Source organism: Hipposideros armiger, unplaced genomic scaffold, assembly GCF_001890085.2.
Source record: "Hipposideros armiger isolate ML-2016 unplaced genomic scaffold, ASM189008v1 scaffold_824, whole genome shotgun sequence".
In the NCBI taxonomy this organism is placed as follows: domain Eukaryota; kingdom Metazoa; phylum Chordata; class Mammalia; order Chiroptera; family Hipposideridae; genus Hipposideros; species Hipposideros armiger.
The window spans coordinates 287,770-310,290 of record NW_017732174.1 but is presented as its reverse complement, the minus strand read 5'-3'; the positions used below and the strand labels follow the sequence as shown (position 1 = coordinate 310,290).

The 22,521-nt window shown below is 55.5% G+C and overlaps 4 protein-coding genes across 7 annotated transcripts in view; 3 read left to right on the top strand and 1 right to left on the bottom strand.

Annotated features, from left to right (window-relative positions):
• Window positions 1–492: 492 nt before the first annotated feature.
• PAFAH1B3 (platelet activating factor acetylhydrolase 1b catalytic subunit 3) lies at window positions 493–3,465 on the bottom strand. The gene is made up of 6 exons (XM_019629020.1): window positions 3,062–3,465; window positions 2,876–2,969; window positions 2,596–2,685; window positions 1,806–1,922; window positions 1,605–1,727; window positions 493–819 (listed from the first exon to the last, which is right to left on the bottom strand). Exons 2-6 carry the CDS (start codon window positions 2,951–2,953, stop codon window positions 532–534), a joined length of 696 nt encoding a protein of 231 aa, XP_019484565.1. The 5' UTR covers window positions 2,954–2,969; window positions 3,062–3,465; the 3' UTR covers window positions 493–531.
• A 173-nt stretch (window positions 3,466–3,638) lies between these two features.
• Window positions 3,639–7,087, top strand: PRR19 (proline rich 19). Of its 2 annotated transcripts, none has more exons than XM_019629022.1 (3): window positions 3,639–4,109; window positions 5,844–6,468; window positions 6,556–7,087. In XM_019629022.1, the coding sequence occupies exons 2-3, from the start codon at window positions 5,850–5,852 to the stop codon at window positions 7,026–7,028; spliced, it is 1,092 nt and encodes a 363-aa protein (XP_019484567.1). In that variant the 5' UTR covers window positions 3,639–4,109; window positions 5,844–5,849; the 3' UTR covers window positions 7,029–7,087. The 2 variants fall into 2 exon arrangements, with proteins under 2 accessions (XP_019484567.1, XP_019484568.1); XM_019629023.1 differs by lacking the exon at window positions 3,639–4,109 and adding an exon at window positions 5,192–5,230.
• A 1,813-nt stretch (window positions 7,088–8,900) lies between these two features.
• TMEM145 (transmembrane protein 145) lies at window positions 8,901–17,269 on the top strand. Of its 2 annotated transcripts, none has more exons than XM_019629041.1 (15): window positions 8,901–9,081; window positions 9,831–9,905; window positions 10,017–10,094; window positions 10,180–10,266; window positions 10,359–10,460; window positions 10,560–10,644; window positions 10,756–10,827; window positions 10,935–11,003; window positions 11,364–11,444; window positions 11,525–11,603; window positions 11,737–11,830; window positions 12,560–12,732; window positions 13,597–13,717; window positions 15,754–15,960; window positions 16,922–17,269. In XM_019629041.1, exons 1-15 carry the CDS (start codon window positions 8,962–8,964, stop codon window positions 17,000–17,002), a joined length of 1,524 nt encoding a protein of 507 aa, XP_019484586.1. In that variant the 5' UTR covers window positions 8,901–8,961; the 3' UTR covers window positions 17,003–17,269. The 2 variants fall into 2 exon arrangements, with proteins under 2 accessions (XP_019484586.1, XP_019484585.1); XM_019629040.1 differs by having other exon boundaries at window positions 16,448–17,269.
• A 337-nt stretch (window positions 17,270–17,606) lies between these two features.
• MEGF8 (multiple EGF like domains 8) overlaps window positions 17,607–22,521 on the top strand; it is a 39,124-nt gene continuing 34,209 nt past the window's right edge. The window contains exon 1 of one of the 2 annotated variants that reach the window (XM_019629038.1): window positions 17,607–18,594. In XM_019629038.1, the coding sequence (XP_019484583.1) occupies window positions 18,408–18,594 (187 nt within the window). In that variant the 5' untranslated portion in view covers window positions 17,607–18,407. Of the gene's footprint in view, window positions 18,595–18,675; window positions 21,562–22,521 lie in introns of those variants that run through there. The other variant, XM_019629039.1, reaches the window with a different exon arrangement.

Below are 22,521 nucleotides of genomic sequence, written 5' to 3'. Positions count from 1 at the left end.
AGTCAGGCCAGTAGCTGGGTTACACCCTTCAGCCTGTGGACAGTGCCCCTCTGGGAGACAAATTATGTGTACCCTCTGTGGAGATGATTGCTGGGGGTGGGAGGGTCAGGAAGTTTCCACAGGAAGTGGTATCTAAACTAGGACCAGAGCATGAGAAGTTCCAGCCAGGGAACAGCATGTGCAAACATGGGAGGACTGCTTTGGGTGGGCTTTGACTGTTGGGCCACTGTTCCCAGAATTGCTTCACCCTAATCCTATAGAACAGTGATGGCAAACCGGTTTCACGAAGTGTTACTGATCGGTAGTGTCTGCTTGGAGCACTACTGTGATGGTAGAAATCCACCTGCCCCCAAGAACCAGAGTGCCTTAATGGCTTGGTGATGCCTGCCTTGGGCAGAAACAGAACACCTTGCAGAGCTGCAGGGTCACAGATCAGGGCTGAGGTTGAGGTACTCAAATGGGCTTGGCCATAAAGCAGGAAATGGGACGAGACTGAAGAATGAGAATTTAATGTTGCAGGAAGGCAGATGCTTAGGGTGTGGGCTCTGGCAGGGGGACACCCTGACCCTGGTCTTGGGCTAGTAGGCGCAGAAGCAGGGAGTGCAGGGCCCGGCAGACTGGTGTGTAGCCCAGGCGGCTCAGGTGCAGGTAATCATACATGTCATGGTGGCTTACGGTGCCATCTGAGTGCACAAAGCCAGGGTCGGCATCCAGGAAGTGGGCCCGTGGATGGCCAGCCAACGCCTCCCGTACTAGCTCGTTCACCCGTCGGTTTTTCTCACGAAGTGGGTTAGGATGCTGGCCCCTTGGAAGTAGACCCTGAGGAGGGGCACCAAGAGTTGTGAGAAGACATGCTACCAACATCTGGGTCCAATCAGCATCTCCACCAAACCGTTCTCCAACCCCCACCATGAAGTCCCCAGCTGCGGAATACACCAGGGAAACTGGAGGACTGGAAGGGTAGTTGTAGTGCCTGATGTCCTGTCTGAGACCCAATTCAGCAACAACCTTCTAGATCAGCGGTTCTCAACCTTTCACAGGGGTCGCCTAAGACCATCGGAAAACACATATTTTCGATGGTCTTAGGAACCGACACCACTCCTCCATCCTTCTCCAGGCCCACATGCAGATACACCCACATACGAGTACCCAGCGACCCCTGTGAAAGGGTTGTTCGACCCCCAAAGGGGTCGCGACCCACAGGTTGAGAACCACTGTTCCAGATGCTAGCGTCATTCTAAGTATTGCTCATAAAAAGGTTGACATAATGGCAAGGGGTCAACCCCTCTTTCAGAGAAGAAAATGTCCCAGCCAGAAGTGATGGAGCCTAGATCCACCCCAGGAATGTCTGACAACTTTTGTTTATTCAAGAGTTTTTAACACCCCAGAATCTCCAGGGCTCCCCTGGGAAAAAGGTGCTAATAGATGCCTGAACATGTCCTTATCCACTGCTGCTCTGATGGGTGTAGCAAGCTTCAACGTGAAATTTTGCCTGAAAGCCACTGCCCTGTGCCAAGCTGCCCAGAACTGTCCCAGCTGTGGTTACACCTGAGGGCGTCTCAGACCACTGCCATTCTTCCTTCCCCGCCCGCCCGTTCTCTCACCAGCACCACGACCCGGGCCTGGGGCTGCCGCTCGTTCACCAGTTGCACGATGGCCTGGATGCCGCCAGCCACCTGTTCCGCTGTGTGCCCGTGGTTGTTGGTACCCACCCAGACCACCACAATCTGTGAAGAGAGAGGCATGAAGCAGTTGTGAGGGGGCAGGCTAAGGGGGCTTTAGTTGCCCACCGAAGTCCTGCTCACCTTGGGCCGGATGTGTTCCAGCTCCCCATTCTCCAGCCGCCACAGCACATGCTGTGTGCCATCACCGCCAATGCCAAAGTTAAGTGCATGCAGAGGAGAGAAGAGCTCCCGCCATATCTGTAGGCAAGAAGTGGTGTGGGCACAGGGGCACTGTCAAGCATGGACCACCACCCGGGGTCCAAATGTTAACCAAATATTATGGAAGAGCCTCGCTTCATGGAAGCAGTCTGGTTCAATTTCACCTTGAGCAAACCCCAATATGGGCAAACCTCACTTAATGCAAACCTACAACATATAGTCTCCCATTCACGTAATCCCATAGAAGACAGACTCACTTTATGGAAATCCATTCTGCTTGAGTTATTCATTGAAATAACAGCTGAATCTCATTTTGAGGAAATCCATCGCAGTTTAACCTCGCTTAGTGGAAAGATCTTATAATCAAGCCCCCTTTGTGAAGAGCTATTACAGTTGGCCTTCACTTCGTGGAAAGGACAATAGCTTTGTGGAAATACATTAAGCAAATCCATTAAAGAGCCTCACCTTAGGCAATCTTGCTGGAAAGCCTCATTTTAAGTCTCACTATACACAACCCCAGCCTGACAAAGCCAGGGCACACATTTCCTTCTCAGCAGAATGTTGTACCTTACACGGAGATTCTGGGTGCTGGGAGCTATCTGAGGCTATTTCAGTTACCCCAAATCCCGCCTGGCCTGAGGTCTCATCCAGGTGTGTTGTGTCAGTGAGAGCCCAGGCCTGGGTGGGGCAGGAGAAGGAAGACGGGCCTCACCTCGCACTGATGCATTAGCTGAACCAAAGAGTCCCCAATGAAGACGACTTCGGGTTCCTTATCTTTGCTGTCCGCCACGAACCGATGGTGCTTCGGGGACAAACGAGAGGAGTCAATGGCACGCGCACTGCCGGGCCCGCCCTGCCCTGCTTCCTTAGGCAGCACCACCCCAACTGCCCTCAGTTTCCCAATCAGGTAGTGAGAGCCGCGCGAACCAGCTGAATTCCTGAGTCCCCCACGCCCATCCTGATTCCTGAGTGTCGCGGGAGGGTTCGCTCACCAAGGACATCCAGCGCCCGTCGCCCTGCACGTCCTGCACTGGCGTGGGCTTGCTGGCTGGGTTGTCTTCTCCGCTCATCTTGGCGCCGCAGCTCCTGCAGGATGAGGGAGCGAAGTCGGCCCTGGAGTGTTCCCGAAATAGGTGGCTCCGCCACGCCCACCCTTACCCCTTCAGGCAACAATGGACCTTCCGGACGCCAGCAATCCAGCTGTGGACGATGGCCGGTCCCGGGCGCCGCCTCCTCTCTAGGGGCGGAAGTCTTCACTTAGGAGGGGTGGTGGATCAGGAACCTTTGCTTCCCCCACGGCGGCCGCGCAGTGAGCTCGTCCGGTACGTCCTGCCCGGGCGCGTCCCACTCTCGGGCCTGGGCCGGGGCAGCTAGCCCACCCCGGCATCTGGGGTTGGGGGAGGCGAGACCATCCACCACCCGTTGGGGGAGGAGCAGGAAACCACCCCACTGGCGTCACCGGGTGGAGCGAACTACCTGAAAGGCCGAGAGTGGGCGGGGAAAAACGAGCGCCCTGCCTCGTGGGAAGAAACCATTTGCTGTAGGGCTAGAAATGTGAGGAAAAGACAACCAAAGCGCGCGCGCGCGCGCGCGCGCGCGTGTGTGTCCCATTCACGTGGTGGGGGGTGGGGAGTGAGTGGACAAGTCCATTCTTGGATCCCTTGAAGGGGTGGCTCCTATGCACCTGGCTAGGAAGGACGATCCCATTTTTTACTGATGAGGGGGAGAGAAAAGGAAGAGGGCAAAATGTGAAAATTAGAGGCTCAGTTGTAAGGAGACACTCTAAGGTAGAGCCAGGACTTCAGTGAGCCTATCTGCTCAAGGGCTCCCCCTGCTCAAAAACAGCAGTTTGTGGCATAAAATCTAAAGTACACGTTTTTGCATTACGGACATCACTGGCCCTGCAAGGAGAGCAGAAGAAGGTGCAGAAAGAGAAAGGAAATTAGAGACGCTGCAAGGCCCAGGTCCAGCCTGGCGAACCTCCCACAGCAGCTCATCTTGCAGATCTGTGGCCTCTGCTCCCCTTCCTAAACCTACTGCGGACCTACAACTTCAGCTGGGTGTGTCTGGGCTCTGAAACCTACATCAACAGCCAAGGGCACCTAAGGTTGAAGATCTTCCCAGATCTCCCTGTTCTAGGGGACCAGTGGGGGGAGTCCCACACACCCCGAAACCTGGCTATATTCCCAGATGGGACTTTTCTACGTATCTATTCATTCCTCCTAGGTAGGTTGATACTAAGATAGATGAGCCTTATTTATGTTTTGCCTCAGTCCACTTGCCTGGAACAGGGCCTGACTCAGTACCAAGTACTGTGGCTGCTCACAAGTACATGTTAAATCAATATTAAATTAGTGGGTTAGATCCTGGCCTTGTCCCAGTGTGTTGGGGGAGACAGATTCAGACACACAGCTAAGAGAAGGATCAAGGTTGTGATTAAGGGAGGAACTGGGGATCTCTGGGGAGGAGGTAGAGAAGGACTCTAACAGTGAGGGGTGTCCTAGAAGGAGTAGTGTCTGAATTAGGTTTTGGGGCATGGGGAACACCCTGGCATAAAAAGTCTAGGGGAACAAGTGCAGAAAGATAAGTTGGAGACGTAGAAAGGGCAGTTTCTGAAGCAAAGCTTAGAGAGAAACAAAGTTTCGAGGCATTCATTCACCAAGCGCTGTTTTAAGTTAGATGTTGGCTCATTTCATACTTTCAGCAACCGTATGAAGGAGATAATATTACAAAACCCATTTTACAGATGAGGAAACTAAGGTTTGGAGCAGTTACACAATTCTCCAAGGTCACACAGCTCAGATGTGACAATCCGGGAGTTTGAACCTAGGTAATGTAGCTCCAGAGCCTAGCTCTGAATGACGACTGATTTTCTAGGTACGAAGTCTATCTGTGACCACTGCAGACTGGCTGTGCACGAGGTGTACCATGGTGCTTCACGCCTAGCCTTCTCTCGCGCTCCAGACAGAAAGCCCGCCCATAGAGGTCTAAACCAATCAGCATTCAGAAAGGGGGGCGGGCCTAGTGGGCTTCCCAGCCAATTGGTGGCTGGGAGGTGCCTAAGGGCAAATGAGAGAAGTTTCTGAAAGTGAGGCTGGGAGAGGTGGGGCTACAACGGGCAATCTAGGCCCGAGGCACGTGCCAGTGCCCGGAGCCTCGAGCCTCTAAGACGCAGCAAAGCCAAAGGGCGTGGGAAGGGCATGCGCATGCGCAGGAAGCCTGGCCTGAGGCTGAGGCCCCTGAAGAGTGCCGGGAGCAGTGAGCTAGGGTTGCCACCGAAAAGAAACCGCTGAGCCCCCACAGCCACGTGGGGTGGGCAGGGCTCTGGGTTCTTTGGGCAGGAGAAGGTGAGGTGCCCCTCCCCCACCTTTCCCTCACCAACCATAATCCCCCTTTACTTACCTCAACTGCCCCACCTTTGCCGCTTCTCCAACCCCACTCTCCCAACCCCCGTAACTGTGGTCCCAGTCTGTGATAGCTCCTCTGTCACCCTTTCTGTGTCCTTCCGGCTTTCTCTGTCTAACTTCTCTCCTGTCTCTCACTCCTGCCTTTCTTTCTTGACCATATCTCCACGTTCTGCGTTCTCCAGCACCTCCTCAATCCCAGGATTTCTCTTATGTCCAAAATCCCTTTTTGGTTCTCCAGATCCTTCCGATCTTATGATCCCTTTCCGGTCACCGTCCTTTAGCTATTTTCCTCACGTTCCTGTTCCTTATAACCCTTTCTGTATTCCCTAACAAATCTTCCCACTCACCATGGCTCCCTTGACTACACTCTACCCCTGTGACTCCTTCCCTGACCAAGGCTTTTCCCATTCCTCTTTGCACATTTCCTTTCTCTCATCTTGTTTCTCTAAGTAGTACTCCCACCTCACCCCAAACTATCTCTTCTCACTACTCACTTTTAGGTCTCTGACTTATCTGCATGCACGCTGATGACTACCCTATCTTTATCTTTCAGGACACCATGGACCCCCAGCCACCAGCCCCCCAGGCTTTCCAGAGGGCTGAGAAACCTGGTCGGGTCCGCCGTCGGAAGACCAGGCGGGAGCGTAACGAGGCCTTGGTGGGCAGCCGCCGGCCACCGGCCTGTCAAGATCCTCCTGTGGCCAGTTGGAATCCACCTTTAGCCCTCCGGGATCCCGTGGCCCCTACTGCCTCCAAGCTGGTGGTCATAACCCAGGGCCGGCTGAGCAGGGAGCACCGCGGTCTTTTCAACCATGAGGTGAAATCTCTGGATGTGGCACGGCTGCTTAGCAGTGGATCTCTGGATCCAGTCACCCCCACACTCACCACCAAGCCTTCTCCAAGCCCACGTAGGGTCCGAGAATCAGCCCCACAGTCAAGAGGCAAGGAGAATCAGGTGCCTGGAGGCTCGGGCCCAGGTCCACCTAGTCCTCCCAAGCTCCCTGGCTTGGGGCAGCTGCTGGCGGAGCTGCAGTGCCAGCTGATTCTGCCACAGGCCTTCCCCAGGAGGAACCTAGTGCAAGAGGCCAGAGACGCCATCGTGGGTACCTTACAGGCCTGCCATGGCTGTGTGCCCGACCTTACGGTGGTGCTCCGGGGCTGCCAGCCACCACTGTCAGGTGAGCCCACCTCCTGTCCCTTGTGCTCCCCTTCCCCTTGTCTGTTCTAGCTCAACTGCCACCCCATGCTTCTTTTCTTTGTGCCAGGGACCAAGCCTGGGGGCCCTGAGAGACGAAGGATGACACCCTCCTGGATCAATAGCCCTGAGCAGGCCCCAGGGGAGAGGAGGCAGAGGAGGCAACAGGAGACAAAGGAATTCACCTTTACCATGCCTCACACCTTTAGCACTCCCACTACACACAGGGTGAGCCTGGTACCACCGAAAGGTCCCTGGTTACCCCCATTGCCCTCAATGCCTTCGCCATCCGGGGTGGCCTGGGGCCCCCCAACTGCCTTTGACCTGCTGAAAAGCATCTGGCTGGTAGCCTCACCGCCCCCTTCCCAGCCCTGGCAGGTTGGCGCACAACAGCCTCTGCCTCACCTGCCATCACCCTTATTGCCCCGAACCTCTGCCCTGGACTGGAGTCCCAACCCCCCTGTCCCGCAGCCTAGCCTCTCCTGGATGATGGCTCAGAGCAGCCCAGAGGCCTGGTCCTTTCCACCCATGAGATTGTACTGAGGGGGCTAATGCTGGGATGGGGGCAGGAATCCTGCACTCCCAATCACCTCAATAAAGTATCTTCTTCATGGTCCTCTTGATTTTCAGTGAATGGCTGACTCAGGAGAGCAGCTTTCCTTAGCTCTGAGTTCTGGATTCAAAATGGAGGGGAAGGGTCTGTCACCTATCACCTTCCTCCGTCCTGAGGGGCCAGTAGGCTGGAGAAACCTGGGGCTTCAGTCAGTCCAACACGTTCACCCACTGAGGCCAAGTATGTGCCAGACTCTGGGCTCTGGCAATGCTGGGGTCCCAGAGTGAATGAGATAGTCTCTGTCGCCAGGAGATTCCCAGTTCAGTGGTGGGTTCAAACAGTCCCAGCCCCAGTGGTTGCAGCTGGGAGAGAGAGAGAGAGAGATAGAGAGAGAGAGACAGGGGCTAGGGGAGTCCAAGGATGGAGTGTGATGAGGGAGGTCTTAATAAAGAAGCTAACACAGACCCTTGTATTTCTAGATTGGTAGAAACTTGCTAGTAGAGGAGGAAAAGAACATTTCAGGCACGGGGAACAGTATGTGCAAGGCCTGGAGGAGGGTGAATAGGGGATGTGGGACCATTTTCATTCAGCCCATATCTGTAGACCATGCTGAGACCTAGAGTGTCACAGCCAGGCCCTGCCCTTGAGGGGCTCCTGGTCGGCTGAGCACAGGAACAGCAGATGGCCTGAATCTGGCCCACAGGCTTTTTTCTTTGGCCCATGATATAGTTTTGAATCAATTGCCTAGTGTTATAAATCAGACAGTTTGCTTTTAAAACAGAATTGCATTTCTGGCTTCTAAAAACAAAAATAGAAACAAAAAAGGAAAATGATCTGGCACCCCACCTGTTATCCCTCCCACCCACCCCCTGCTCCCGACAACAATTGGCTCAAGCCAAGTAGCAAAGGCCCCCTTTTCATGGGACTCACACTCTCCCTTGAAAGTGTTTCACGCATTTATGTTTCCTGCTTGACCCCCTGGCTTAGAGAGTTTAAAAATGGTATTTTGAAGAGCAGCAAATTTTCTGCAGTAGGGGGGAGGGATGAAGCTAGAAATATGTTGGAATCTGATCAGGAAAATCAAACCCAAGGGCTTGGACACTACTCTGTAAAGCTTTTCCAGGGTTCCCCATTGCCACTGGGAAACTAAGGGGGGTACCACCTTAGTTTGGAAGGGACTGGACTGGGAGATAACAGGGCTGTGACTTGGCTGAGGTCTTATGGGGAGAAAGTGGCAACGCTGTGATTTGAACCCAGACAACTTATTTGAGTCTGCTTAATGAGCTTCGTAACACCTCTGTCTCACAGCAACCCAGTTGCACAACCTGGCTAAGTAGTGACAGGACAGGGTCAGGCAGGGGTGTACAGTGCTTGAGGTGGAGGGCTGTCTGCCACCTCCATGTTGTGTGACCCAAAATAAGTGTTTTTCCTTCTGTGTCTCGCTGTGGTCGTGTAACAGTGCAAGGGGTCTGGAACGCTGGCACCTCAGGTGGACCCAGCAGGGGATGGATGGCTTGGGGGAGTTGGTGAGCAATTAAAGAGCAGTTTGTGGACCAAATTGCGGGGAGGTCAGGACAGAGTTGGGGTCTGGGAGTTGTGGGCCCATTAGAGATGGCAGTCTGGAGGAGGCACGGCTTGTGGGAAGGTGAGTTTAGTTTAGGACACGGGGAGCCGAGGTATCACGGAGACTCCCAGAGGGGAGGACTGTGGCTGGGCCTGGGTGGAGAGGATGGGAAAGGGGGGGTCCCATCCCACGGGGATTAGAAAGGGGCCCGACTAGGCCATCTCGGAGAAGGGGGCGGGGAGCGCGACGCCCAGCGGCCCCTTTAATCGGGGGCGCGCCGCGCGCTCTCGCCGCCGTCGCCGGGCCGGAGCGGGAGCCGGAGCGGAGCCGGAGCCGGGGCCGGGGCCGGAGCGGGCGGAATGGAGCCCCCGCACGCACCCGCTCTGCGCCGCCTGCTGCCGCCGCTGCTGCTCCTGCTGCTGCCACTGCCCCCCCGCGCCCGGGCCAAGTACGTGAGGGGCAACCTCAGCTCCAAGGAGGTGAGCTCGCCGAGCCCTCCCCAGCCACCAGTCGTGCCCCCCGGAGAAGGGAGAGAGGGGCAGCATGGGGGAGGGCCGCCCTGCCCCATGCTGCCCCTCCTGGGCGGACCTTGAGATCTGCAGGGGTGGGGGCCGAGGTTGATGGGGGACTGGGTCAGGGTTGAGGCCGAGGGGAGCCGTGGGGTCGAGAGAAGACTCGGCGGTTGTAGGAGGGACATTGAGGTCAGAGCTGGGTGGGGAGCGGGGCCGGGTTGGGAGAGTCGGAGTTTGGGATGGGGGTGAAGGGACACCGAGGTGGTGCTGAAGGGACAGCACTTTTTACTCCGCAGTGAGTCCATGCTTCTGCTCAGGACCAGGAGAGGGCCTGGAATATTTCACAGCACAGGGTGGTCTCTGGGACCATCGTGGGGGTAGTGTGTGGCTAACTGGGGGGATGCCAGTCGGATGGTGTCTGGGACAGAAAGTGGTGAGGATGCGGATCTGGGCCTCCAGGGTCTTTCTCAGAGTGCCTGGGAAATGGGGAAAGTGTTGGAGGGAAGGGGAAGAAACTTGAGGGGGGGGGGCATCTGAGGCAGGAATCTTGGACTCAAAGTGAAGGGATCACTGAAGAATTTTGGAGGTGACTTGTTCCCCTTATGCTTCTTGGGAAACCAGGTACTGAGGGTAGAGAAGAAAAATTAGGGGGTCTGTGGAGCCAAGGAGAGTTCTCAAAGGACTCAGAAGAGGGTCTGACTGGGCCTCTTTTCCAGGACTGGATGTTCTTGACGAGATTTTGCTTCCTCTCGGATTATGGCCGACTAGACTTCCGTTTCCGATACCCTGAGGTGAGCCTTTCCCAACCACTTCCACACTGAAGCTGGATACTCCCTTGGCCTCCTAAGGCAAGGGCTACCCCAGCTCCCCGCTCCTCCAAACCCTGGTCTCTGGGTCTGCAGGCCAAGTGCTGTCAAAACATCCTCCTCTACTTTGACGACCCATCCCAGTGGCCAGCCGTGTACAAGGCAGGGGACAAGGTGAGGGCTGTGGGCAGGGTATACAGGAAGGGGAGAAGGAAGGTCACGGCTGGCCAGGGAGTGACCATGTCCCTGCCTTCCCTAGGACTGCCTGGCCAAGGAGTCAGTGATCAGGCCTGAGAACAACCAGGTCATCAACCTCACAACCCAGTATGCTTGGTCAGGCTGTCAGGTATGGGCCCAGCCTAGGGGAGTGGGCAGGTGCTGAATGGCAAGGGCCTGGGGGCGGCGCAGACTGGCTTCAGCCTTCTCACTCCTCCCCAGGTGGTGTTGGAGGAGGGAACCCGCTACCTGAGCTGCTCCAGCGGCCGCAGCTTCCGCTCAGTGCGTGAAAGGTGGTGGTACATCGCAGTCAGCAAGTGTGGGGTAAGGGGCTGAGCTGGCCACCTGGACTTTCTCCTCCTTGCCCTTCTGCTAACCCGCTACCTGCCCAGAGCCACCCTTAGGCTTCCATACTCCCCACAGGGAGATGGGCTGCAGCTGGAGTATGAGATGGTCCTCACCAATGGCAAGTCCTTCTGGACTAGGCATTTCTCAGCTGATGAGTTTGGTGAGCATATGGGGCCCAGAAGCCAGGATCTTTGAGGGAGCCCAGAGCTGGGTGCCAGCTGAGGGACACCCAGCCCAAATGAGCTGTTTCCTCCTTCTACCACATGGACAGGGATCCTGGAGACAGATGTGACTTTCCTCCTCATCTTCATCCTCATCTTCTTCCTCTCCTGTTACTTTGGATGTGAGTCCAGCACATTGTGGGGGAGGTTAGGAGATATGGGGGGCAAGGAGGAGATGAACTGCTCTCCCATCCTGTCTGTGAACAGCCTATCCCTATCCCTGTTCTAGATTTGCTGAAAGGTCGTCAGTTGCTCCACACGACTTATAAAATGTTTATGGCCGCAGCAGGAGTGGAGGGTGAGGTTTAGAGTATTCAACTTTTGAGTTCTGTGAAAGTAGGGACTTGGCGCCCAGATACCCAGGCCTGAGGGAAGAAGGGCTGGGAACCTGTACTCCTGGGTCCTGGGAGAGGAGGGCTGGGGGCCTGGACTCCTGGGTCTGAGTGAGGAGGGGCTGGGGGCTGGGCTTCTGGGTCCTGGGAGAGGAGGGCTGGGGGCCTGGACTCCTGGGTCTCCTAGGAGGTCAGTGGGAGTAAACAGTGTAGAATCCTGATGGGGACGGAGGTGGGTTCTGGTCACCCGGATCACAGTGCTAGGAATCAGGGATGCCCCAAAGACGGTTTCTGTCCTTTCCTCTCTCTGCCCATCCTCCCCTCAGTCCTAAGCCTCCTGTTTTTCTGCATCTACTGGGGCCAGTATGCCACTGATGGCATTGGCAACGAGAGTCTGAAGATCTTGGGTGAGAATGACGGGGGCCCGGGTGGGCACTCGGGATCCTCTGCAACTGTGTCTGAGCCGCCCTCTTCTCCCTTCTCCCAGCCAAGCTGCTGTTCTCCTCCAGCTTCCTCATCTTCCTGCTGATGCTCATCCTTCTGGGGAAGGGATTCACGGTGACACGGTGCCCAGGCTGGGTTGGGAGGGAGTGCTGGGGATGGGAGGCGGCTGGGCTAGGGAGTAGGGTCTGGGGGGTAGTCACCCCCTCCTCCCTGACAGCCCCACCCCTGCAATCTCCTCTCATGGCCTGCCGCCAGGGGCCGCATCAGTCACTCGGGTTCTGTGAAGTTATCTGTCTACATGACCCTGTACACCCTTACCCACGTGGTGCTGCTCATCTATGAGGCCAAGGTGAGTCCCACTTGCCATTGCCCAGGCCCTGCCTGCTCCCCCAAAGTTTTCGTGGCCTCCTCCACCTGTCTGCTAGTCCTTCCTCACATCCTACTCCTGGTGTGTGCATTCTCCCCCCCCCCCAATTTCCCGCCTTCCCATCTGTCTAACTGCATTCCTCCCCTCTTCTCTGAGTAGCTTCTTCCTCCTCCCTGTCTCTCACTGTCTGTCACATTTATGCCCAATGTCGTGACCAAGATTTCAGGAGTTACACAGAGGTGGATTCCACTCAGGCTCACCCACTTCCCAGCTGGCTGACCTTGGGTGATGGCCCTCCTCTCTGGACCTGTTTGCTCCTCTAAAATTAGGAGGGTCTTACCCACACCACGGGCTCCTCTAAGGCTGTATAGCACCTGGACTTTGGCTTTAGCCAAAAAGCTTCTCTTAGCCTCAGTTCCCCTCTCTGTGAAATAGGGTGATCCTAAGACCTACTCACAGAGTTGATATAAATGGAAAGCTTCCACGCGGTGGTTTACTCCCTGTTGGGCTCATGGTGGCAGATGTATGCTCTTCCTTTATTTGTAATCTTCTCTCTCTACCTCTGTATGCATCTGTCTCCATCCTTCGCTCTCCTGCTACTTTTGTTCTGACCAAGTATTCTGCCCCCTGGGTGCCCAGGGGTGGGGTCTCGGGTCCCTGTGTGGAGGGCAGGAGTCCAGGGCTATGAAGAACCTTCTCCCTCGGGTCCAGTTCTTTGACCCGGGCCAGGTACTATATACATATGAGTCGCCAGCGGGCTACGGGCTCATCGGGCTGCAGGTGGCAGCTTACGTGTGGTTCTGCTACGCCGTGCTCGTCTCCTTGCGCCACTTCCCAGAGAAGCAGCCCTTTTACGTGCCCTTCTTTGCTGCCTACACCCTCTGGTGAGATGTGCTGGGCCCCCAACCTGTCCCTGCCTCCTGTCCTGGGCTTCCCCCAAAGTGGCTGTCCCCAACTCAGACCTTCCTCAGTGAGGCAGATGGGCTTTCAGGTCAGGATGCTTTCACCAGTCTGCCACTACTCACTGAGTGACCTGGAAAAAATAACTTTCCCAAAGTTTAAAAAAAGAGTGCTTCTGGTTGCATACCTATAGTTTGCCGAGAGTATATCCTTTAGAGGGTTATCTTGAGCACGAATAGGGCAATATATTAGGGTTTTGTGTCTGGCACATAGTAAATGTTCAATAAAAACTAGTTGTAACTTTTATTGTTCAACATAATATAGCAGTAAGGTAGGCAGATTCTAAGCCAGATTGCCTGGGTTCAGATCACATTTCTAAAGCTTGTAAACTGTGTGACCTCACACAAGTCAATTAACTTCTCGGCCTCAGTTTCTTCACCTGTTTAATGGAGATGGAAATTGTACCTGCCTCATAGAATCACTGTGAGCATTAAATAAGTTTATATACATGAAATGCTTAGAAACAGGTCTGACATGTAGTAAGTCCTTAGTTGTTATTATCATATGTTAATCCATTCATCAAACATCTATTGATTTCCTATCAGGTACCAGGATGTGGGGTGGGGCAGAACTGAGTTCAGTTCAACCTAGTCCTTGCTCCCCAGAATTTCCCAGACCAGTGGGATTCCTGCCTCCTTTTAACCTCTGGCTTCTGAAGGTCACACTGGCTTCCCTCCCGTTTGGGACCCATCTGGGGCCTGTGTGTATGCATGGCAACGGAGTTGGGACCACAGGGTGGGGTGGAGGGCAGGGGCAGTGTCTCTACCAACCCAACTCATCCCCTTCAGGTTCTTTGCGGTTCCTGTCATGGCCCTGATCGCCAACTTTGGGATCCCCAAGTGGGCCCGGGAGAAGATTGTCAATGGCATCCAGCTGGGGATCCATCTGTATGCCCATGGCGTGTTCCTGGTGAGGATGGGCACCTGGTAGGGTGGGAAACCTATGGGTGGAGGATGCATGAGGCTTCCCACCCTTGATGTGCCTGAACCTTCTCTTCTGAGCTCTTGATCCATTTCCTTCACTTCATCCCTTCAGTCATTCAACAGACACTTATTGAGAGCTCCTGCAGGCCACTCTACTGTGTCCCCCAAGCTCCACCCTCTTCTACTCCTCTCTTCCACCTTGTGTCCTGGACTCTTCCCCCAACCCTGTTTCTTTGCCCCCTCCACATTCCCATTTTTGACCCTGTGTCCCCAGACTCTCGTTTCCCTTCTGTATCCCCACTGCCTTCCATAAGCCCCTTGGTCTCTATTCCACCCTTCCCCCACACATTCTCCTATCTCTGCTGCTCCATCACAGGCCATTGTTCAGGAAGAAGCAACTGGGGTGGGCCAGGCTGGGGCTCCAGAGGCATAGAGCTGAATGGCATTGGGAAGGTACCAGCAACAAATCTCTTCTTTGCCCTGGTTTACAGCCTATCTGGTCTTCCGGGTGACAGTTCTTATATTATTCATTCATTCATTCATCCATCCATTCAGTGGGCACCCATCTAGAACCAACCTCTGTTTCATGCTTGGAACACCCATATGTGTTTATTCCTGCCCTCTTTTTAAATTGTCAGAGCAGCTCCATGACAGAATACATAATAGTCATTGGACCCACTATATAGAGAGGAGAAGCTAAGGCTCAGAGAGGGGGGAGTTGACCTGCCAGGACTCCATGACCTTTGGTGGCAAGACAGGGACTTTGAACCCAGTCCTTCTCCAGCAGACCACAAAATCTGTCATGAAAGGGAACCAGACAAGGAAATAGGGATCACTGAGGGCCCCAACTCCTGATGCCAGGGGTCCACCATGTGCTCTGTGTAGGGAAGGTACTCAGCCACTGCAGGAGGTTCCCTCATCTGCTACCCCAGAGCCTGACTTAGGTACAGACTCATCTTCCAGGGACGGTCCATCTTGAGGCTTTGCAGAAGGTAGAAAGGGACAGGAGGAGAAACGCTGAGAACCCACCATGTGCCAGGCTCTGCACCCGCGGTTTTCATTTCCACCCTCTCCTCATCTTTCCAACTAGGCACTGTAATCCCTTTTGCCCAGTTAGGCTGAGAGTTTAATCAACAGGCCCCAGATCCCACACTCAGTGAGCTGTGGGGCTGAGAGGTGGGGTGCAGGCTCACAACACCAAATGCTGTGTGTGCCCTTTCTGCTCTATTTCACCTTCAGCCAGTTTCCTTCCTAAAAACACTCACGTTAGCTCAGCACTGCTGCACTGCTGACATTCCACTGCTCATTGGTTTCAGCTCCTTGTTCATTTATTTAGCGCCAACCTCAGAGGGGCTGTGCTGGGCTTCCTGGGTGCAGTGTTAGCATCATACCCAGTCCCTGTCTTTCTAACAGACTAATTGAGGAGATTGCTCTACATTCAATCAATATTTATTGAGAGCTTATATGTGCCAGGTACTGTTCTAGAAGGTATTGGGGATTCAGCAGGGAACAGAGCAGTCAAGTTCCTGTCCTCATGGAGTTAGCATTCTGGAGTCTATCAGTTGCTGTGCAATTTAACTTTATGTGTTTATGAGAATATTCTATGGTTTTTGCTGTCTAATATGATAGCTACTATCCACATGTGGCCGTTGTACACTTAAATGTGGCTAGTGTGACTGAAAAACAAAAATTTTAGTTTAATTTTGGTTAGCTTAAATTTAAATAGCTACATAGGGCTAGTGACTTTCATAGTAGATAGTGCAGGACGCTGAAGTTTAACTAGCCAATGATAATTCAATGATCAGGGCTCTGATGGAGGAAAGCACAGCCAGCAAAGCGGAGCAAGAGTTGTGATGTAAGAAAAAGGTCAGAGAGCGCAGAGGAAGCGCCTAATTCCGTTTGAAGGGTTGCAGGGAAGCGTGGGGGATGTCAAGTGAAGGGGAATCTGTAGGATCCCAGGTTTATGGAGGTAGCCGGAGGCCTGGGCAGTGCTCCAACCTGTTACCTGGTCCCTCATCCCAGATCATGACACGCCCGTCGGCGGCCAACAAGAACTTCCCGTATCACGTGCGCACGTCGCAGATCGCCTCGGCTGGGGCCCCCGGGCCCGGAGGGAGCGAATCAGCGGACAAGGCCTTCCCGCAGCACGTCTATGGGAACGTGACGTTCATCAGCGACTCGGTGCCCAACTTCACGGAGCTCTTCTCCATCCCCCCGCCCGCCTCCTCCGTAAGCCCCGCGCCCCCGGCGCCCGAGGAGCTGCTGGCGCCGCCCCTGGAGTACCTGACCCCGCTCCCGGCCCCGCCGCCGCCCCCTGCGCCCAGGCGCCTGAGCCCACCCCTTGCCTTTCGCACGCCCCGCGCCCCCACGCCGCGCCGCGACCGTCCCCCGGCGCCCGCACCCACCCTGCCGGATTGGGTCCTGGCGCTGTTGCGTACACCTCCGCAGACGCCACGCGCCGTGCCCCCGCCGCTCGCCTTCCGCGGCTCTCCCCCGCCTCCCCGGCCGCCGCCGGAGTTTGCCCCGCGCGCCCCGACGCCGCCCCTTGAGTACCTGGCCCCACTGCCCAGGCGCCCCACCACCCGCTCCTTCCCTGACTGACACAGGCACCCACACCTCGGGAGGGGGGTCCTCCGGGGGGAGGGGGACGGGCCTTCGGGGCCGCATCTGCCCCCCATGGGTCCCGGACGGCCTCTGACCCTGACCCCCCTCCCAGGCCGGGAAGCAGGTGGAGGAGACGGCGGTGGCGGCGGCGGTGGCCCCGAGGGGCCGCGTGGTGACCATGGCCGAGTCGGGCGCGGCCTCCCCGCCCCCTCCCACTCGGTTCCCCAAGGCGGCCGACCCAAGCTGGGATGGCCCGACGCCACCCTACCAGCCGCTTGTGCCCCAGACGGCGGCGCCGCACACCGGCTTCACCGAATACTTCAGCATGCACACGGCCGGGGGCACTGCACCCCCGGTCTGAGCACCCCTGCCTGCCCCTCCCCATGGGCTGTGCGCCGGGCCCCCGCCGGGCTCCGGACGCCCGCTCTATCCCGGCCCCAGGCCTGGGGCCATCCCAGGCCTTCCCGACCCTCCCCACCCCGCGCGCCCAGGTAGGGGTGCGCAGTGTCCCGCTCTCCCCCTACCTACCCCGACTCTTTGTGCCAAACGGTCCCGCGGGAGCCGCTCTCCCCGTCCCCTCCCTCAGCCCCTGCCCCGAGCAGCGCCGGATTCTGGGCTCCCGCTGTTCCGTGACCTCCGGCCCCCTGGCCCCCTCCGAGACCTCTGACCCCGCCGGACCCAGGAACATCAGAGACGATCGCCAGGACCCTGCCCGTGACGCTCCAGGATTCCGCGACCCCGAGCCACTGCCCCCGGGACGGATATTGTGAAGCTGGTCTCGACTCTGAAACCTTCCCTTGGATCTCTGTGACCTCGGACCCGTGCTCTGTTCACCCCATCTCTATTCCGAGGACCCTCCCTGAGGTCCCCGGCAGAAAGACTTTTTTCCCTTCTTGCCAAAATAAAGAGGATTCATTGAGTTTTTATCTATAAATGGCCTCTTTTACATCTTGATGGTGCTCAGAAACGCGGCTGAACAAGAACCGTTACAGGCTCGGGACATCTGTGAAACGGAATTTTGGGAAAGGCCTGCATAAGCTGACCTTTATGTTGACCCAGAATCTGGCAACACTGAAGATGGATTTATCTAGCCCTTACTGCTGCGCTCCTTAATTTTTACCTTCTCCTACCCAGTCAGAGGGAGAGGCGCCCTCTAGTGGCACATGCTTTCCTCCGCCACCCGCACCCCGACTTTGGGTTACAATTTTAGCATTGCGCATGTGCAACTCTCTCTGCGCAGACCAAGTTGGTCACTGCTGCGCATGCTTCTGGGAACAAATAGGCGGGGATGTTCCCGGAAGTCCCCGTTTGTGGAGGGATGGGGTTGGGTACTCCGTAGTCCTCCCAGGGCCGCTCTGACCTGCGGCTCCGCGACTTCTCGCCTCCTCTTGGTCCTCCCTCCCACAGCGGCCGCTCGGCCCCGCCCCCTCGCCCACCCAGCGGTCTTCCCAGGGCCGCTCTGGCCCGAGTGTCCCCTCGTCTCTTTGATCAGGCCTATCCGACTCCTGAGGGAGGCGCGGGTGGGTGAGCGAGGGAGTGAGTCTATGGGGTCCGGGCCCGAGCCCCTGAGGACGGGCTCCGCCTCCGGCCCCCGGTCGCGCCCTGCCCCCGGCTGGAGCCTCTCCTGGACCATCTGGGCCCGGCCCGGTTCGGCCCGTACCCTCTATGGAGGCCCCCGCCCGGCTATAGGGCTCTTCGCCCCCTGGAGACCTACCCATCTCTAAGGTCCGTTTCGGCCTGCATAGGTCCGCGTCTGTCATTGTTGGACACCATTTATGGAGTCAGCCTGCCTATGGGGGCTTGTGTCTATAAGGGACTCCCAAGGTCCCTAGGGGTCGGCCCCGTCCATAGCGACCCCATTTATAGGGCCTATCATGGGTCTATAGAGCCCACCGCTCGACTTCCAGAGCCCGTTAACAGCGGCAGTTCCCTTCGCGGGGTTTGCGACTCCTGGACATCCCTGGTCTACAAGGCCATGTTCCGTCCATAGAGGTCGCATTTGCAGGGCCTCACGCCGGTGGAGGGTCCGCCCGGGTCCGTGCCTTCTGTAAGGGTCAGTGCGGGAGGCGGCGATGGCCCTGGGCCGGGCTCTGGCCGCTGCACTGGCTCTATCTTTGGCGGTGCTGGAGCCGCTGTCCCCTGGGGCCTGGGCGGGGGACTGCAAGGGGCAGCGGCAAGTGTTGCGGGAGGCCCCAGGCTTCGTGACGGATGGTGCGGGCAACTACAGCGTCAATGGCAATTGCGAGTGGCTCATCGAGGGTGAGTGGGGCCGCGTGGGTCACACACCCACTCATTCGCTAATAATTCATTTGTGCACTCATTCATCCACTCACCACATTCCCAGAGCCTGGTTCTGGTCCAGGCCCTTTGCTCTAAAAAGCAGCCAACCTGGGCCCTGCCCTGGAAGGCCTTGAGATCTGGTGGAGGAGTTACACCCAGACCCAGATGGACAGTTACAAAGCGGGAGCGTCAGTGAGTAGTATTCTGAATAATTGATAGGAACTGGGGCTCTGAGCCCAACTATCTGGCTTTGAATTTGGGTTTCACTTCTTACTACAATAGCTTTGTGAATTTGTACAGGTGGCTTCCTTTCTCTGAGGTTCAGTGTCCCCTCCCCCCAGGTGGGGATAATAGTACCTACCACATAGGGTTGTTGAAATGAAATGAGAACAGGTATTTAACGCACCTGGTTCAGTACTTGGTATTAGGATTATTACTGTTGTTATTTTTAAAGTATTTCAATAACAGCTCCCCCATCATCCATGTGCCAGATATTGTATTTGCCACTGGGACATAGCAGAGACCAAGGCAGTCCTAGCAATCCCCAGTGACCTGGGGCTTGAAATCCAGTCGGGGAGACAAACACATTAATAGACAGTGATAGCCCAGCGTGGGTAGGACTGTGATGGAGGAACCCCACGGGCCTGGGGGAACCCAGAAGAGGTGCCTGACCTGGGAGTCGGAGAGAGGTCTTCCTGGAGGAGGACATATCTGAGTTGAGACCTAAAGGACCAGTAGGAATCAGCTAGGAGGAGGAGGGTTGCAGGGCAAGGGAACAGCCTGTGCAAAGGCCCCAGCCCTATCCTCATGGGCTCCCAGTCCAGTGGGGGAAACAAACCCACCCCCAGGGAGTGGGAAGCCCAGAGAAAATGTCTGATTTAGCCTGGTGATAGCTGAGACCAGAGGCATGTGTAGGAGGGAGCAAAGGGGCATTGTAGGCAAGGAGAACAGCCCGTGCAAAGGACTGGACGCGGGAGGGTGTGCTGCTTTTGAGGAACTAGAAATGCGGTGTGCTAGAACAAAGAATAGAAGAAAATAAGAGGCTCCAAAGGCTGGAGATTGGTGGGAGGCCGAGGGTGTAGGACCTTGTGATTTTGAGCTGGAAGGGCAGTAGGGAGGTGGAAGAGAACTCCAAAGGCAGTGGCTAGAGAAATCCAGGAAGGCCTCTCTTGACAGTGGATATAGGAGCTGACCTCCAAGGAGAGGTGGGGGTCCCCCAGAGGAGGTCCTGGGCAAAGGCCAGAGGCGTGACAGGGTCTGGATCATGCAGGGACTCCTTTTGCAGGCTGTGGAACTTGGTTTATATCCAGGGGCAATGGAGAGCCATGCAAGGATTTTGAACAGGGAAAGGACATGATCTGATTTATGTTTTATGTATTATTTATCTATGGCTGTTATGTGGGGGTATGAATGAAGCATGTTTTTTGGGAATGTGTGTTTGTCTCCAACTTGGGGGCCATTCCTGTCTGGGGGGGTGAGGACAGAATGGGAAGTTTGTGTATGTGTTGGGGGCATAAATCATCCTCCAGCTTTGAAGAGCCCCAGTGTGCTCAGGACTGAGATAGAAGGAGATGTAGGGTTGGGTAGATGGGCCTAGGGGAATGAGAAGACTCTTCTGGGGGACATAGAGGAGGAGGCACTGGAGTAGGGTTCTGAAGCATGCATAGGAGTTTACTGGGTGAGAAAAGGGAACAGCCTCTATGAAGACAAAAGAGAGGCTGGTGTGTCTCAGGAGCTATGTCTAGGTTTGGCTGGACTGTTGATGGGAGGTGAGGAGGGCGCCAGATGCAGAAGGTCTTGAATTTCATGCTGAGCAGCTTGGCTTTTTTCCTGGGGCTGAAGGGGAGCCACAGAAGGATTTTGAGCAGGAATGGGGCTTTGCTTTCAGGCTAGGCAGAGGGCTGACTGAGAACCTGGTGTGCTAATCTTGCAGGAGAGGATGAGTTCTGACTGGGGCAGGAACTAAGGAGGTGGAGAGACACAGAGAGCCCTAAGAGATGTTTATGGCATTTCACTAATGAGACTTGGGGACCAACTAGCTGGATGCTGGGGTAGGGAGGAGTCAGGGAGACTTTCAGACTCCCCTTGATCTCTCATCCTTTCCAATGCCTGTCACCCCATGCCTACCAACATGTTCCCCTATCTATTAAGAAACAAGCCACCGACCATGTTCACACTTTATTGTGCTCAGTCCTCATACATCCCGATGAATAAGAGGCATCTGCTTATGAAAAGCAGGGGATTTTGTGGTTGGATCTCTCTCTGTTCAGGAGAGCATGGGTGTTGGATCCATGTTGGGTGGAAACAGGAGACCTTGAACTTAGGGAGGAACTTGGGGAAGGCAGACGGTGAGCTGGCCTCCAGCAGGCACTTGACAAAAATGTACTTGTGTGAGCTTTATAGTTTGGTTGAGGCTGGTAAGACTCTGGGAGGTCTGGTTACCTAGCCTTACTGAATGGTTCTGCATTTCCCAGACCATGGCTCAGGGTCTGTTGTGATGTTCTCCAGGGCTCTGGTCAGAGCTGAGGGAGAGCTGCTAACGTCAATATTCTGTCTTTTGTGCATTTCCTCATTCCTTCATCCAGCATTCCTCAGCCCTTGTCCAGCAGCAGGCCCTGTGCTGGGCAATGTTGGGGAGGGTCCCCAAAATGAGTTAGGCCCAGGCCCTGCCCTGTGGGCCTCCTCTGCTGCAGGGTGACAGACCTGGACACAGATGGTTCTGGCCCAGAAAAATGAAGATTATAATGGAAAGTGATAGCCTTGAAGAAGGGCACCTAACTCAACTGGGGGGCATCAGGGAAGGCTTCTTGGAGGAGATGGGGAAATTTGCTGGTGGGAAGAGAGACTGTGCTTCAGACAGAGGGAGAAGCTTGTGCAAAGGCCCAGTTTCTGACAGACCTGCAAGGAACAGGGTGATGTGAGACAAGATGAGATTTCAAATGCCAGGTAAAGAGCTGGATTTTCTCCTGGGGATGGTGGGAGCCATGGAAGGCTTTTGAGCAGTGGAGGGCCAGGGCCAGATGTTGAGCTGGAAAGATCTCTTGAGGACCCATATCAGGGCAAGACGGGAAGCCAGGAGGCCAGGAAGGAGGCTGGATCAGTGGTCCTGGCGAAAAAGGATGAAATCTGGGCTGGCACATTAGAGCCGCCATCTCAAATCTTCACACTAGTCTTGGTGGGTGGGGAGAATTATCCCCATTTTATATCAAGGATACTGAGGCTCAGAGAGCTCATGGCACTGGTCCAAGATCACACAGCTAGTGAGTTGTGGATGAGTATACACACGAGTCTAGTGAGGGGCTTGGGGAAAGAGACTGGCCCAAGGTTCTCCAGTAGGTCAGGAGCAGAGCTCGGACCCAGATCTCCTAGTTTCCCTAGCCCAGAAGACTCCCCTGAGCCCCTAGTGTGAGATGTGGGATGAGAGAACCTTCTGGAATCAGAAGTTTCTGTCAGAGAGCAAGAATCATGACAGTGTTAGGAGTAGAGGCACTTAGGAAGTGCTATGTACCATTAAACGCTTTACATGCATTATTGCCTTTCACGCAGGCGCAGTCAGGTATCAGCTGGGGCTGTAGTCTCTGAACACTCAACTTGGGCCAGATGTTCAAGACGGCTCCCTCTCAGGGCTGGCAGTTGATGCTGGCTGTCAGCTGAAAGCTCAGCTGGGCTGTCAGCTGGGATGCCTACATGTCACCCCTCCATGTGACTTTGGCTTTTCATAGCATGACAACTGTGTTCTGAGAAGGAGCATTCTATGAGGCCCAGGTAAAAGCTTCCAGGCTTCCTGTGACCTAGCCTCGGAAGTCCCAGAATGCCACTTCTGCTGCTTGGTATTGGTCAAGCTAGTCTCTGAGGCTCTTCCCAGATACAAGGGCAGGGCATCGGCCCTCACCATTTTTTTTTTTT